The sequence below is a fragment of the Ictalurus furcatus genome, chromosome 20, assembly GCF_023375685.1.
Source record: "Ictalurus furcatus strain D&B chromosome 20, Billie_1.0, whole genome shotgun sequence".
Classification (NCBI taxonomy): Eukaryota; Metazoa; Chordata; class Actinopteri; order Siluriformes; family Ictaluridae; genus Ictalurus; species Ictalurus furcatus.
Window position 1 is genome coordinate 9,252,062 of NC_071274.1, and position 16,864 is coordinate 9,268,925.

Here is a 16,864-nt window from a genome sequence, read left to right on the forward strand (position 1 = left end):
TAACACATGAGAAATGTATGGGAAAATGATGAGGCATGAGAAAACTTGAGTTTGTCAATTATGGCAGAATTTAGGAACATGGTTTTACAGGCTGTATGCAAAAAAAAAACACAACTGTTAACTTGTTCCACCTTGTAAACAAATAAAATAAACCTCAGTGTTCAGTATTTGATGTCTGCTCCCCTTAAACATATTTAAAGTTACACCATTAGCCATTTTCCACTGTCATGGTTCTGGGCTGAAGCCAGTTCTCGAACTACTCTGCGTATATTGTGTATATAGGCCTATCTGAATAATCTCATATAGGATGTGATTGGGTGAGTTAATGTATCTGCTAGATGCAAAGTGTTTAGTTTAATGGTGTTCATTACTGATGCTCCGATCAAGATTTTTGATCCAAAACCGATCCAGAAACCAAGCTTTAGTCAGGAGGTCCATCATAAACAGTTAAATGTAAGATCTCTGCTCATGGTCACTGTTAAATGAATTACAATAATAGCAATGAGAAATACTGTTGGTTAATTGATGAATAAACAAGCATGAAATATTTATTTTTAAATATCTTAAACAATAGTCCTAATTAATAGTAGATTAACACAAACATGATCTATATTAGGAAAAAGAAGGCTAATAGCTTTCTAAGGAAATAGCCTACTAAGCTTAATGTCAAATTGATATTAAATGCAACCCATAGTAATTAAACCTTTTCATTTCTCATTTTATTTATATTTTATGAATTTATTATATCTTTTTTTATATGAAATGATTTTATTTATAACTAAGCACATTTTCTGTCTTTACATTTTATTACTTTTTTTGTTCATCAGTTTTAGATCTGTTCCCCCCAGTACAGAGTTGCCATGTCTCCTGATAATATTGCATTTTTTGTGAAATTAAATCAAAACACGAAAACGCGAGTTGACTTTTCGTGTGATATCTGGCAACTGTGAGTTTAAAGGAAGTGAATGCGCTGTCTATTAGAGTTGGTGAGTGGAGCGCTGCAGCGTACTGTATGTTTACAGACTGAACAGTTGCTATTCTTGATTATGATTGGTTAGAAATGATTTAATAAAGAAGTTTGAATTGCACCCAATATTATAGCGTTAGCAATAGTATTAATTTACTCCGCCTGACACCGCTGTGGCTACACAAGCATGTCACAGTCACAGGTTCAGGTCATTTTGCGATGATCAATAAAAGATGTTGGTTTGTGAGATCGGTAAGTTGAGAGAAGCAGATGATGTACAGTGTTACCCTTGTCATCATAATGGCTTCTTTGCAGTATTTACACACTTGGTTGGTTGACTGAGGTGATGAAAAGCAGTGCGAAAGTAACTGTTGTGCGGTGTAGCTAGATGCATTTTGGAGTTGTAGTTTTTATTCCGATTGTATTATACAACTCGCACTGTATTTTTCAGTCGCAAATGCGAAATGGTCGCACTGTAGAGCCCTGGGTGTGTTTCAGACCCTTTCCTTCTCCATACTGTCCTCTTACCATCATTCTGGTACAAGTTCATCTTTGCCTCATCTGTCCATAGGATGTTGTTAGAGGCATCATTAGAAAATTTTTTTTTTTTTGGCAAATTTTAATCTGGTCTACCTGTTTGAGATTTACCAATGGTTTACATCTTGTTGTAAACCCTCTGTTTTTACTCTGGTGAAGTCTTCTCTTGATTAACTTTGACACAGATAAACCTACCTCCTGGAGGGTGTTCTTAATCTGACCAACTGTTATGAAAGGCTTTTCCTTCAGCAGGGAAAGAATACATTCAAGGCCTCTTAGTGTTCACTGGCACATTCTTTATTTTTAAGAATGTACCAAATAGTTGATTTGGCCACACCTACGTTTTTCAGCCTAGTGATGGCTTGCTTCATGCTAGTGAAGAGCAAAGAGCGAAAGCTCTTTGGATTAACTCTTCATATTGAGAGTTAACAGCAACAGATTCCAAATGCAAATATCACACTTAAAATCAACTTTAGACATTTTATCTGCTTACTTGTAAGTGAACTAATGAGGGAATAAAACATACGTGGCCTTGGAACAGCTGCACAGTTAGATTTGGTCCCTTAAAAGTGCTGTAATTCCTACACAGTTTACCTGATTTGGTCGTAATACTTTTACGTTATAGTTGCAATGACATGTTTCGTGACTATGCAGTGTTTATAAATGAGGGACCTGGAAAACCATCTTACATTCTGTTACAAAGTCTTTCCAAAAGATCAGTGTTCTGATTCACTGGGAGAGGGCTATTGTTGGTATTCTTAATGCCATCATTACCTTAATCTATGCCATACTGTTCCTATTTTTTTTTTTTAATCCGCTGTCTATTATTCAACTCAATTCAGTTTTATTTGTATATTATTTGTATTGACATTGTTACAAAGCAGCTTTATAGAAATGTATGCATTTCAGATCTAAATTTTAAATTGATAAATTTATCTCTAAAGAGCAATCCAGAGGCAACGGTGACGAGGAAAAACTCTCTGAGATGAGAGACTGAGATGTCTCAACATCTCATCCTTCGAATTCCATGCAGTTAGTTACCTCCCCAATCAATCTCATCATCTACTGCCCTCCTCGTCCTCTAGGAGATTTTCTTGAAGAAATGGACATGCTCCTCAGTCTTTTCCCTACCAACAGCACTCCTTTTACACTCCTTGGAGACTTCAACTTTTCCTCTGATAAGCTCAAGTCCTCTTGCCTTCTCCCTCTTCTGCATTCCTTCTTGACATTCAACAGCTACCCACCCACACACAAGGGAGGAAATGTCCTGGACCTGGTCTTCAGTCGCCCCTCTCCAGCTATAGACATTAATGCTATCGCACTCCACACCTCTGATCATCACTTGGTATCCTTCATCACCCCCCTCCCTATCCTGCCTAAAACCAGCTACCAATACTTCTCTCCTACCTGCTGAAACCTCCATTCTGTCTCTCCTCCCTCCAAAGCTTCCTGCACACTATGATCCCGTCCAGACCCCGACTCCTTTTTCTCTCCCTACCAATGTAGTTAGCCACAGACACTTTCCTCTCCTTGCTTTCCTCATCTATGGACCTCCTCTGCCCTCTATCCTCTTAACCTAGGAGGATTTCTCACCCTATTCGTTGGCTGTCAGATGTGTTCTCATCTGAAATGACTTCTGCTAAGTCTGCCTTCTACAAGGATAAGCTCAAAGCTTCTGTACAAGGCCCTCGCAAGCTCCACAACATCTTTCAACCCACCAGCTCCTCTTGCTCAGTCCTCCCTGACTGCTGAAGACTTTGCCACCTTTTATGATGAGAAGATTGAAAAAATCTGTCCGACTTTCACTTCCACCCCAACTCCTACACCACCTACTGAAGATTCCCCTTTTTCCTTAACTGGCACATTTTTCTAATCTAGCAACAGAAGAGATCCTGCAAGTCATTTTGTCCTGCAATCCTACCACATGCCTATTGGCTCCAATTCCTTCCACAATGCTCCAGACCATCTCACAAGACCTCCTCCCCTATCATCAATGGCTCCATATCATCTGGTCATGTAATAACTGCATTCAAGAGAGCAAGGATTATTCCCATCCAGAAGAAACCCACTCTGTATCTCTCTGACATCAGCAACTACCAACTGGTATCACTTCTCTCTTTCTTTCTAAAATCCTTGAACACACTGTCTACAATCAACGTTCTCTCTACCTCTCACAGAACAACCTCCAAGGTCCTAACCAGTTTGGCTTCAAAGCAGCACGTTCCACACAGACTGCCCTTTTGGCAGTCACTGAGAAGCTCCATGCTGCTCGATCAGCCAAACTGTCCTCATCCTCCTTGACTTTCAGCAGCATTTGACAGTCAACCACAAGACTCTCTTGTCCACCCACATGAGTCTCGGAATTCATGGTATAGCATGGCAGTGGTTTGTAGGAAACCTGGAAGGTCGCTCATACTAGGTGATGTGGAGGGGATTCACATCTGCTCCCTGCAGGCTCTCCACTGGTGTTCTGCAGGTGTCCCACAAGGCTCAGTACATGGTCCTCTTCTGTTCTCACTCTATACTTGATCTCTTGGTGAGGTCATATCCTCACATGGGTTCTCATTCCATTGCTATGCGGATGACACTCAGCTCACCCTCTCTTTCCCTCCCTCAGATCCTCTTGTTTCTGCTCAGATCTCAGCATGTCTAGTAGACATCTCATCATGGATGGCAGCTCATCAGCTGAAAACTTAATCCCAGCAAAACTGAACTACTGTTCATCCCAGGTAATTCACCACCATGTCAGGATCTTGTGATCTCCCTGGACAACTCTCTGATCCCACCTTCGGTTAGTGCACGCAACCTTGGGGTAACCATGGACAATCAAATTTTCCCTTTTCCTTTTTCTCTCACATTGCTAATCTGTCACACTCATGTCGATTTCTCCTTTACAACATCAAAAGAATTTGTTCATTTCTATCCATATAGGCCACTCAGGTGCTGGTTCAGTCTCTTGTAATTTCGAGACTGGACCACTGCAACTCCCTCCTGGCAGGTCTTCCTCTGAGTGTCATTCAACCTTTGCAACTGATCCAGAATTTTCAACCTTCCTAAGTTCTCCCACACCAGCCCATTGCTATGCTCCCTCCACTGGCTTCCTGTAGCTGCCCGCATCAGATTTGAAACACTGATACTTGCCTACAAAGCCAAAAATGGACCAGCACCCACTTACCTCAAATCACTTATCACACCCCACACTGCACCACGCTCTCTTCGAACCTCTAGCACTGCTAGACTGGTGTCACTCAGGGTACAAGGAAGGTGTGCATCAAGACAATTCTCTGTTCTGGCACCTAGGTGATGGAATGAACTTCCCCTAGATGTCCCAATAGCTGAGTCACTGGTGGTTTTCAAACGATGTCTAAAGACCTACATCTTCCTAAAGTACTTAAATTAGTACTTTTAATTTTAAAAAATCTATATTTTCTTACTATATTATCTCACAACAGAGTTTTAAGACCCCTGGTATTCTTAGTCCGTGACCTAGTGACCCTTTATTGGGATGTATTTATTGGTAGAGACTTCAAAGCACTTCTGTAAGTTGCTCTGGATAAGGGCGTCTGCCAAATGCCATAAATGTCGATGATATGAGGAAGAAACCTTGAGAGGAACGAGACTCAAGAGAGAACCCACCCTCATCTGAGTGACCTTGGTGTTACGACCCAGACTAGGTTGAGTCACACAAAGTAACCAGCTCGCAGTTCAAAGGGAAAAACCTCTGAATAAGGGAAACCAGGAATAACTGACACAAACAGATTTCAATGAAGTTGTTTTATATTGTGTAAATCAGCAAGTAAGTGTGTGTGTGTGTGTGTGTGTGTGTGTGTGTGTGTGTGTGTATATATATATAAATATAAAACTGTGCATGGAACACAACGCCAGGCGTCTCTTCAAGGTGGGCCAAGGCCAAAACAAAAGAATTCTTGGTTTAGAGAGCTAGTTTACCTAAAAGAAAAACAACAAAAATCAAATGTACTTCCCTAACTCCCTAATCCAAAAACAGAGACAAAACTCTCTGAACAGAATGGCAGCCACAACCTTACTGCCGGTAAACCGAGTGAAACATGTATAAAGTGGTGAATATATACACACAAACAGGTTCAGGGATAACCAAACTCAGTCATAAACAGGCAAAAGTCAGAACCAAAACAGCAGTCAGAACAAAGAGTGCCGTAACCACAAGGGCAAGCAACACGAACCAAACGCAATCTCTTAACACCACCAAATCACAGGTAACCACCTCCAACATCCTCCCTCTCTCTCTCTTCTCTTCCTTTTTAAATATGGTCACCTTTTAGTGATGTTATCATGGGAGGCAAGAGAAAGGCAGGATAGGGAATGTTGGAAAATCTGGGAGGGAGTCCGGACCTGCACACAAACATGGCACAATACACACTCAAAAAAAGGCTTCCCATCCAAAAGATTAGCAGGTTGTAACACCGGATAGTGGAATTATAAATGATTCCCTTCTAAAACTGTGTGCTACACAATAAAACAAAAAGAGCAACTATGTAATCAGGAAAATCACCACAGTCTCAACATGAAGTCTATTCCGCTGAAGTCATGAACTGTCCACCAGTGGAGACCCGAGCGCAAAGTCTGTTTGTGCAATTATAGTCCCAAAACCGCAAACCCAGACCCAAGACACCACACCAAAACTGCCCACATCAATTGCAGCCCAATGCCATGGCTTCCTAGTGTGTCCCCAGGCTGTACATATGGGGCCACCCTCAGCAATAGTGACTGGCCTCCAAGCGACAAGAATTTCAGAGGCAAGGCATCAGAACGGTCCAGGCCAGCTCAGAGAGCAGAATGGGTCAGGCCCACTGCTACCCCAGGAGCAACACATGTAGAGCTTGTGATTGGGATGATTAGACGTTGGTATCAGCCAAAGACTTTGCAGGTGTTGGCGTCATCTGGAATCTTCTTAGAGGCTGGTTCTGAGCTGGAACCGGCACATTTACTGATTGCCTCAGGATGCCCAACCTGGAAAAGGAAACAAATTGAGAAGGATTAGCGTAGCAGCTGTTCATTGCATTTCAGGCAGAGATGTTCATGTGCATTTGTTAATATTTTATCAGCGATGACTGGAGTATAAGGTTAAGAGATGTGTTATGTGAATGCTAGGCTAAAGAAATGTTTTTAATCTGGATTTAAACTGAGTGTGTGTCTGAACCCCCGAACGTTATCAGGACTGGCTATTCCAGCGTTTAGGAGCCAAGTGTGGAAAAAGCTCTACCTCCTTTAGTAGACTTTGATATCCCCGGTATTATCAAAAGTCCACAGATTTGCAACCTTAAAGAGCGTGATGGATTGTAATGTGGTAGAAGATTGGTTAAATACAAATAAGCTTGGCCACTTAAGGCTTTATAGGCTAGTAGCAGTATTTTATAATCAATACGGAACTTAATAGGTAACCAATGTAGTGATGATAAATTGGGGGTAATATGTTCATATTTTCATTACAGCTGCAACAACTAATTGATAACATTGATTATGAAAATTGTTGTCAACGAATCTCATTATTGATTAATCGGTCTGCGTGGGGTACATTTACTCAAATGTCTCAAATGATGTACTATACATTTACACTATGCACTGTGTACTCTACTGTCTAGTGTGTGAATTTTAGAAAGGTAATATCATCTCAAATACACTAGGGGATTTTTTACTAACCGGAAGTATAAGCCGCTTCCTAGTCGATGGCGCATGATGTCATACGCATGTAATGCGCCGCCGCTAGCTTTAGCAGACACCCAGAGTCACCAACAATGACTTTCTTCAGTTTGTCAGCATTACCATTTATTCCCATCATGAATCCCATCCCCTCAGTCACCAACAGACGGAGGCGTAATAGTCAAGTGAATGAGGAGGAAAGTGTGCAACCTCCAAGTCCTCTAAGGCAGGGAAACATTTTATATTAAACACAGCGGAGATCAAACAGTGATGCACGAGCACAAACTTATGTTTATATCCAAAATGCTCCACTGTGTGCGCAAGGGACTGGGAAAACTTTTGTAGTTTATTATAACAGAAGTGATGTGTTAGTAACGAGGCCGCGTTGCTCCTCACACGCGTGTAGACGCGGTGATGCACAGTGGGAATGCGAGTAAGACCTGTAATTTCTAATTAAAACACTACGATCATAAGTAAAACAATATGTCTAAAGGCAGTAACAGAAACCACAAGGTGCAGTGAAAGTGAATTTTTATTATTAATTTAATAGGGCAGTGGTAGCTCAGTGGTAGGCAGTGGACTACTGATCGGAAGGTCATAAGTTCAGATCCAACCAAGCTGCCACTTCTGGGCCCTTGAGCAAGACCCTTAATCCTCAACTGCTCAGTTATATAAAAATGAGATAAATGTAAGTCGCCCTGGATAAGGGCATATGCCAAATGCCATAAATGTAAATGTAGGAGATATATGGGTTGAGGTCTGGGCTCTGACTTGGCCACTCCAAAAGGCGGATTTTGTTTTTCTGAAGCCATTCTGTTGTGGACTTGCTCCGGTGTTTTGGGTTGTTGTCCTGTTGCATCACCCAACTTCTACACAGTTTCAGCTGACGTACAGACATTCTCACATTATACTGAAGAATTGTCTGATATACTTGGGAATTCATCTTCCCCTCAATGATTGCAAGCTGGCCAGGCCCTGATGCAGCAAAGCGGGCCCTTTCTACGACAGATGTAGTGCTGTGTTTTTTCCAAATAGTTCAATCTTAGTTTCATCAGTCCACAAAACATTTTGCCAGTACCACTGTGAAGTGTCAGTGTGCTCTTTTGCAAACTTCAGGCATGCAGCGATGTTCTTTTTAGTAAGCAGTGGCTTCCTTCGTGGTGCCCTGCCATAGATACCCTGCTTGTTCAATGTTTTACATATTGTAGACTCATGAATAGAGATGTTGGCCAGTTCCAATGATGCCTTCAAATCTTTGGCTGTCATTCAGGCTTGTTTCTTTACCTCATTGATGAGTCTTCGTTGTGCTCTTGGTATCATTTTGACTGGGCGCTAATACCAATCCTTCGGGCACTTCTTGGTAGAGAAGCAACAGTCCCAGAGTGTCTCCATTTGTGGAATGTTTGCCTAACTGTAGACTGGTGAATTTCTAAAGTCTTTGAAATCACTTTGTAACCCTTGCCGGCTTTATGTAAATCAACAATTGTTGATCGTAGATCCTCTGAAAACTCTTTTTGGTGAGGCATGGCTCACATAAACATGTGCTTCTTGTGCAGAGACTCCAAAAGTTTGAGGGGTTTTTATCAGTCAAAGTAGCTGTAGTCCACACCTCTAAACCCATTTTCTTAACGAGACTCTAGATGTGCTAAAACCTGACTCCAATTAGCTTTTTTGAGGTCATTAACTCAAGGGTTCACATACTTTTTCCACAAGCACTATGAGGGTTTTTTTGGTTGTTCTCAATAAAGACATGAGGGATCAGAATTTTTTTTTTGCTATTATTTTAGGCACATTATATTTGTCAATACCCTTGTCTTAAATGAAGAACAGATCACATTTCATGACAAATTTATTCATAAAACCATGAAATCCAAAAGGTTCACATACTTTTTCATGCCTGTGTGTGTGTGTGTGTGTGTATGTGTGTATATATATATATATATATATATACACACATACACACACACACAAGTTTATATGATATATTGGTATTTATGCATTATTTTTTTATGGATGCACAAAAAGCACTGAATTAAACTACAATACTAAATTAATAATATATCTTCTGGTGTGTGTCTGTGTGTATTGGGTTATTTTATGATTTGGACAAACAGTTGTGTAAAGTTTTAGTCTGAAGTTTATATTTGTAACACTCAGTTTGTGGATTTTATTTTACCCCCTATCTGATTAATCGAAAAAAAATAATCGCCCAACTGACGATTATGAAAATAATCGTTAATTGCAGCCCTAATTTTCGTTATCTGGTAAGCAATCTAGCAGCTGCATTTTGGACTAACTGTAACTTATTTATTGAAGATGCAGGACAACCACCGATCAGTGCATTACAATAATCCAGTCTTGAGGTCATGAATGCCTGAACTAGTTTTTCTGCATCAGGAACAGATAACATGTTACGTACCTTGGCAGTATTTCTAAGAAGGCTGTTTTTGTTACATGGGATATATGATTTTCAAATGACAGTTTGCTGTCTAATAGAAAATCCAGGTCTTTGACTGTAGAGGATGAAGCAACCGTGCATCATTCTAAATGCAGATTGTATTGTAAGAGCTTTTGTGTACAGATTTTTTTAATCTGTACAGAAGTTTTATAAGAATTTAGTAAAAGAAAATTACCAGTCATCTAGTCTTTAATGTCCAACACATTCTGTTAATTTGGAAAATTTTGAAATTTCATCTGGTCTTGTAAAAATATATAGCTGAGTATCATCAGCATAATAGTGGAAATTAATCCAATGTCTTCTAATAATATTTCCATTGGGCAGCATGTATAAAGAAAACAGCAGGGAGCCTAACACCGATCCTTGTGGCACACTATACTTTACTGCCGTTACGTTAGAAAGTTCATCATTTAAACAAACAAAATGGTAGTGGCCAGACAGGTAGGGTCTAATACATTTTAATGCCTGTCTCTGAATACCAATGTAGTTTTGAAATCTATCTAATACTATGTCATGCTCTATAGTGTAGAAGGCAGCACTAAGATTAAGTAAATCAAGCAGTGAAATGCAGCCTTGGTCAGATGCCAGAAGTAAGTCATTTGTAATTTTGACAAGTGCAGTCTCTGTGCTGTGTTGTGGCCTGAAACCTGATTGAAATTCTTCATAGATGCCATTATTCTGTAAAAAGGAGCATAATTGAGCAGACAACTTTTTCTAATACTTTAGAAATAAATGGAAGGTTTGAGATTGGTCTGTAATTTGTTAGTTTACTAGGATCTAGAGAGGCTTAATAACCACCAGCTTGAATGTTCTTGGGTCGTAACCTAGAGAGAAATAGGAGTTAATAATATTGAGGAGAGGCTGTCCTACTACAGGAAGAAACTCTTTTATTATATTAGTGTGTATGGGATCTAGTATAAATGTGGCTGATTTTTGTGTTAAATTTTGTAAGCTGTTCCTGTCCAATAGCGGTAAAGGACTGCAATTGTTCTTAGGAAACAATATTGGAGGCTAAAACTTGTGATGCTGCTGTTGGTTGTACATTTCCAATTATATGCCTGATGCTTTCAATTTTCTCAGTGAAGAAATCCATGAAGTCATTACTACTAAACTGCGTTGGCATATTAATTTTTGGTGTTGTCTTAATTGTTAATCTAGATATTGTATTGAATAAAAACCTAGGATTGTTTTGGTTATTTTCTATGAGTTTATGTATATACTTTGCCTAGCAGCTGTTAGAGCCTGTCTATAGCTAGACATACTGTCCTTCCACACAATTCGAAAAACTTCCTAGATTAGTCCCCCCCCCCCCCCCATTTGCGCTCAAGGTTACGAGTTGCCCTCTTGAGCATGAGTATGACTGTTGTACCATTGAGCAGGACCTTTGTCTGTAACCTTTTATTAATTTGATGGGGGCAACATTATCTAGAGTGCTAGAGCGCATGGTGCCTATATTGCTGTTCACCATATCAAGTTCAACTGTATCTATAGGTACACGGCGCAGTTGGGACAGATCAGGCAGCTTGTTTATGAATCTGTCCATAGTGGTTGGAATAATAGTTCTACAACACACTATACCTGTGAGCCCTCTAGATCTGCTCCTTTACCAAAAGCCAGGTGCACACTGTGCGATTTTTAATAGTCCTTTGCGACTGTTGCTTGTCAGACTGTACGAACATGATACCTAAGTAAGTAAGTAAATTTTATTTATATAGCACATTTCACACAGCAAAGCTGAACAGAGTAAAGAAAGTAAAAATAGAAAACAGAATAAAACCAAATAAAAACAGACAATAGTAAAAATTAGATTAAAATGCTTGGGAGAAGATTTAAACCTCTTTTTAAAAGTGGTAATAGAAGGTGCAAGGCGGATGTCCAGTGGCAATTGATTCCATAGATGAGGGGCAGCAACTGAAAAAGCTCTATCCCCCTTTGTTTTTAACCGGGAACGAGGGACATGCAAAAGTAACCTATCAGAAGATCTTAAAAGTCTGTTCGCTAAATGTGGTGTAAGAAGATCCTTGAGATAAGAAGAAGCTTGATCATTAAGAGTTTTAAAAACAAACATCAGAATCTTAAACTGAATCCTAAAACAGACCGGGAGCCAATGGAACGTAGCTAAAATTGGGGTGATCCAATCAAATTTCTTTGCCCTAGTCAACAGCCTTGCAGGTGCATCCTGAACCATCTGGAGACTAGCCAGAGATGACTGAGGAAGACCCAAGTATAAGGAATTACAATATTCTAAGTGCGAAGTGATAAAAGCATGAATAACCTTCTCCAAATCTTGGAAAGACAACAATGTTTTAAGTGTAGAAATAATAGTTGATAAAAACTATTCTTAACGACTGAATTTATTTGTTTGGTTAAGCATAATTCTGAGTCCAGATTGATGCCAAGGTTCCTAATCTGGGAAGAAATTGAGGGGAAATGGTTACGAAGCTCATTAATGAGACCATCTCTCAATCTCAGGTGGCCAAAAACAATTATTTCTGTTTTGTCTTCATTAAGTTGGAGGAAATTATTTGTTAACCATTTTTTAATGTCGTCCAGACAGTCTAACAATGGCTGAATGAATTCACCAGCTTTCAATGGTATGTACAACTGGGTATCATCAGCATATAAATGAAAAGAGACATTGTGTGCCCTAACAGTATTCCCCAGTGGACGCATATACAAGTTAAAAAATAAAAAGTAGGCCCAAAATGGAGCCTTGAGGTACACCACTAATAATCGGAGCGGAAGATGAGGAGAAATTACCCAACGCTACCGAAAAGGACCGGTCCTTAAGATATGAGCTGAACCATTGTAGGGCGGCACCCTTGATACCAAACAGATGCTCTAAGCGCCAAAGAAGTATGTTGTGGTCTACAGTATCAAAGGCAGCTATAAGATCTAGTAGCATCAACACAGCTGTACCTGCTGTAAGCCATGTCACACTGTAGGATCTCAGTTGTCATTAATGTCAGTCTGTACGACAGTCAAGACGCGAAAAATGGACACACACAAGAAGACTTGTATGGCGTAGGAGAAGCCACGCTACAGGATTGTGCCTCAAATCTTCTGACCCTGCCAGAATTCAATCAGAGGAAAAATTTGATCACTACAGCCATTACTCGGCTGTCAGGGAACAATCTAGCGATCACAGACTTCAGATTTTGCCCTAGGATTATAGGAATCTTTTAGGATTCTGAAAATTTCTCAGATGACCAAATCATGGCTAAAATTGTAATGTGAACCCGGCTTAAGAAAAAAGCTATTCACAAAAAGCTTGATTTAAGCAAATATGTTTTTAGCCTGGACTTAAACACTGAGACTGTCTGAGTCCCAAACACTAATTGGAAGGCTGTTTCATAACTGTGGGGCTTTGTAAGAAAAAGCTCTTCCCTCTGCTGTAGCCTTCACTATTTGAGGTACCAATAAATATCCTGCATCTTTTGATCAATGTAGACATGGCAGATCATGAAAGACCAAATGTTTGCTCAGGTACTGTGGCGCGAGACCATTCAGTGCTTTATAGGTCAGTAGTAGTATTCAGTGTGAAATTTTACAGGTAGTCAATGCAGTGTGGGTAAGGGGTGATGTGGTCATATCTTCTAGTTATAGTAAGGACACTTGCAGCTACATTCTGGACTAACTGCTACAGTAGGAACTGATAACATTCTGTCATGAAATCAGATATTGCAACTAGTAATTAGTTAACGCATACACTATATGGCCAAAAGTGTGTGGATACCTGACCATCACACCCATATGTGCCCATTCCAAAACCACTGGCATTAACATGTTGGTCTCCACTTTGCTGTTATAATAGCTTCCATTCTTCTGGAAAGGCTTTCCCCTAGATTTTGGAACATGGCTGTGGGGATTTGTCATTTACAAGAGTATTTGTGAGGACAGGCACTGATGTCAAGTAAGAAGGCCTGGTGCACAGCTGGCGTTTCAATTCAAACCAAATGTTGTCAGGGTTTGTGTCACTTGAGTTCTTCCACATGCAACATTGGCAAGCCATGTCTTTATGGACTTCACTTTGTGCACAGGGGGCACTGTCATGATGAAACAAGTTTGAGCCCTTTAATTCCAGTCAAAGGATATCTTAATTCTACAACAAAAATGTAAGTCATTATAGACAATTGTTTGCTAACAGCTTTGTGGCAACAGTTTGATGAAGGCTGTTATGGGTGTGATGATCAGATGTCCTCACACTATTGGCCATACAGTGTAGTAGTTGATAATTTTGGTGCTCTGTTTGAAATTGAGAGAGCCTTGAAAATGCAATATAAAGTTTGATGCATTATGAAGCTTGGATAAGTGTTTGCTAACAATTATTTGTTTCACCTTTACGTTTACAGATCAGAAAATGCTACTGCTGCTTAAAGAATATGAGAACAACAGCATGAGTTTGATGGAATTTCAGTAAGTAGGTTTTCATCTATGGGTTATGTGTGTGGATATTGCTGTTATTCCTACAATGCAAAACTATCAGGTATGAGATATATACTGACTGAGAACTTTACTAGTAACTCTACACAAATACCGGGTGGGCTCTCACTTTGCTCTCAAAACCGCCTTGACTCTTTGAAAACATTCCTTTGAGATTTTGGTCCATGTTGTCATGATTCCATCCAGCAATTCCTGCAGATTTTTTAAGTGCACTTTCATGCTAAGAATATCCCTTTCTACCACATCACAGAGGTGTTCTGTTGGATTCAGATTCGGTGACTGGGAAGGCCACTGAAGAGCATTGCACTCATTGTCATGTTCATGAAAACAGTTTGAGATGACTTGCTTCGTGATATGATGCATTGTTGTGCTGGAAGTAGCCATTAGAAGATGGACAACTTGTGGCCATGAAGGGATGCATGTCTTCAACGGTCCAGTTTTAGTGAGCCTCTGCCCACTACCACCTCAGCTTTCTGTTCTTGGCTGACAGAAGTGAAACCTGACATGGTCTTCTGCTTTTGTGGTCCATTTGCCTCAAGGTTCACTGTTGTGCATTCTGATATTCTTTTCTGCTCACCACAATTGTACAGAATGGTTATCTGAGGTACTGTAGCCTTTCTGTCAGCTCGAACCAGTCTGGCCATTCTGTTACCTTCAACAAGGCATTTCCGTTGGCAGAACAGTGGATGTTTTTTTTTTTGTTTTTTTTTTTGTTTTTGGTTTTTTTTTTTTTTTTTTTAATTGCACCATTCTGACTAAACTCGACTGTTGGTAAAAAATCTGAAGAATCAGCAGTTATAGAATCGCTCAAACCAGCCGTCTGGCACCATCAATCGTGCCACGGTCAAATTCACTGAGAACATTTTTTTTTTCCCTGTACTGATGGTTGACATGAACCCAAAGCTGCTGGCCTGTATCTGCATGATTGTATGCATTGCACTGCTGCTACACGATTGGCTGATTTAGATAATTGCATGAAATTGTAGTTGTATAGGTATTCCTAATAAAGTCTTCAATGAGTGTAATAATGTTTAGGTGTCAAAAGAATATGAATATAGGATAGGTAAAGTTTGTCACGACAAACTTTGATGTTGGCTTGACAAAACCAAAAGTTTAAAGTAGTTATCAGTTTGAAATCTGAAGTTAATGTGCAGTTTTAAGAAAGAAAGAGAAACAGATAGATAGGGTTGGCATTAGATAGATGGCTAGAGTGCCATTACATCTAGAGTTTGCCAGATAGCTAGGGCACCAGTGCTTCTAGTGTTGAATGGATGGATCGATAGATGGATCAAATACTTGAGTTGGATAGCTAGGGTGCCAATACTTTAGAGTTGAATAGATAGATGAATTGAGTCTCTGTTACAGGAACATTTGACACTGCGAGGGAGAGAAGAGGGGCTTTAGGTGTGTGTGTGTTGACAGTTGCAGTTTGAAATCTTGAACACCGTTTCTAAGAAAAATGATAACTAAATAGCTAAAGTCCGTTACGACAAACTATGATGTTGGCTTGAAAAGTTAAAATAGTTATTGTAATGTGCAGTTTTAAGAAAGAAAGATAAAGAGTGCCAATACTTTGAGTTGGATGGATAGCTGGGGTTCCAGTACTTGTAGCGTTAGATAGCCAGGGTGTCAAAACTTTAGAGGTGAATGGATGGATGAAGTGAGAATCTCTGTTACAGGTACAATGACTGAGGTAGAGAAGAAGGTCTTCAGGCCATGTGTATGCAGGTGTGTGTGATTTTTGACAGTTGGAGTTTGAAATCTTGAACATTCTGAGGCAGGCTCTGAACATTTCGTCAATGTAAGTGAATGGGAGTTTTGGGGATTTTTGATCGTCCGCTATGGGAAAACTGGGAGTCCGATCGGTTAGCAGGCTCAAAATGAACTTTTTTTTTTTTTTTTTTTTTTTACTTGGTAGCACTGGTGTTTACAACTTTAAAAAGTTAGGAGCACCAGCAAAAATTTTGGAGCACCCACTGAAAATTAAGGAGCACCACAGCTACAATTTATGTATATATATTAACAGATTTCTTTTATTTAAAAACACCACCACTTGCGCTTAAGCCCGGTTCACACTGGTTCACAAGAGATGTACATGGTGCATTAGCAGAGCAGAAGCAATGTGCAATTTGAGGCACGAGAGACATGTGTGCTTTCACACCAGCAGCGTTTCACAGTGCAGTGTGCTTTGCAGAAAGGTTCTCGGATTCCATAGTTATCTTCCTTGAAAAGCAAACCAAAAAATATATAAGAGTTATTGGGAGTGGCTGTTGAGGAGTTTTGTTAACTTGATCGTTACGTAATATAACATTTACATAATGGGGAGGAGAACGTTTACTATTCACGTGTGACGAAAACGCAACACTATTTTTTTTCCAAGAATAATATTGTATCTCTGAGAGTGCATTTTGGATTTTAAATTGATATCGAGCCTGATCAAAGCAACTTTAAGAAATGGGTAGCAGCATTAGAATAGAAAACAGATTTGACATGTTTTTTTTGACGTGTGTTTTTCTGTTTTAGTAATCTATCAATTTTATTGCTGTACCTCCAAGCCAAAAATAACACTCTTCTCTTTCATGATTAGTGTATATTAAATGTAAAACATACTACTCTACAAATGTTTTTCTGTGTAATTTATACTTTTTTGTGTCAACTCTTCTTCATTTAAGTCTTTCAACTGTGTATTGGTGCTTCAATTCTGCACGAATTGTTCCAGCAACGCAGCAAAAAGTAGACTCAACACCAAAACTCCCATTTCACTGCTGCTCACGCTTTTT

The 16,864-nt window shown here is 39.7% G+C and overlaps 1 protein-coding gene across 2 annotated transcripts in view; it reads left to right on the forward strand.

Annotated features, from left to right (window-relative positions):
* urb1 (URB1 ribosome biogenesis homolog) overlaps positions 1-16,864 on the forward strand; it is a 107,150-nt gene that overhangs the window by 62,037 nt on the left and 28,249 nt on the right. For both annotated transcript variants that reach the window (XM_053652139.1, XM_053652140.1), the window contains exon 30: positions 13,994-14,057. In XM_053652139.1, the coding sequence (XP_053508114.1) occupies positions 13,994-14,057 (64 nt within the window). The remainder of the gene's footprint in view (positions 1-13,993; positions 14,058-16,864) is intronic.